This window comes from Rhincodon typus, chromosome 11 (genome assembly GCF_021869965.1).
Source record: "Rhincodon typus isolate 14 chromosome 11, sRhiTyp1.1, whole genome shotgun sequence".
Lineage (NCBI taxonomy): Eukaryota > Metazoa > Chordata > Chondrichthyes > Orectolobiformes > Rhincodontidae > Rhincodon > Rhincodon typus.
In genome coordinates this window covers 13,589,645-13,589,975 of record NC_063342.1, presented here as the reverse complement: position 1 = coordinate 13,589,975, position 331 = coordinate 13,589,645, and the positions used below count along the sequence as shown (strand labels likewise).

Here is a 331-nt window from a genome sequence, read left to right as displayed (position 1 = left end):
GTGCCCAGTACATCGAGCGTGCCCAGTACCTCGAGTGTGCCCAGTACATTCAGTGTGCCCAGTACATCGAGTGTGCCCAGAACATCGAGCGTGCCCAGTACCTCGAGCGTGCCCAGTACATCGAGTGTGCCCAGTATGTCGACCGTGCCCAGTACATCGATTGCGCCCAGTCCATCGAGTGTGCCCAGTACATCTAGTGTGCGCAGTACATCGAGTGTGCCCAGTTCAACAAGCGTGCCCAGTATTTCAAGTGTGCCCAGTACATCAAGCGTGCCCAGTACATTGAGCGTGCCCAGTACATCGAGCGTGCCCAGTCCATCGAGCGTGCCCA

General features: G+C 57.7%; 1 protein-coding gene across 1 annotated transcript in view; it reads left to right on the top strand.

Moving 5' to 3' along the window:
* Window positions 1-331, top strand: part of LOC125484406 (mucin-5AC-like) — a gene marked incomplete at its 3' end in the record, with an annotated part of 3,673 nt that overhangs the window by 1,888 nt on the left and 1,454 nt on the right. Inside the window, exon 4 of the mRNA XM_048603028.1 lies at window positions 63-187. Coding sequence (XP_048458985.1) covers window positions 63-187 — 125 coding nt within the window. The remainder of the gene's footprint in view (window positions 1-62; window positions 188-331) is intronic.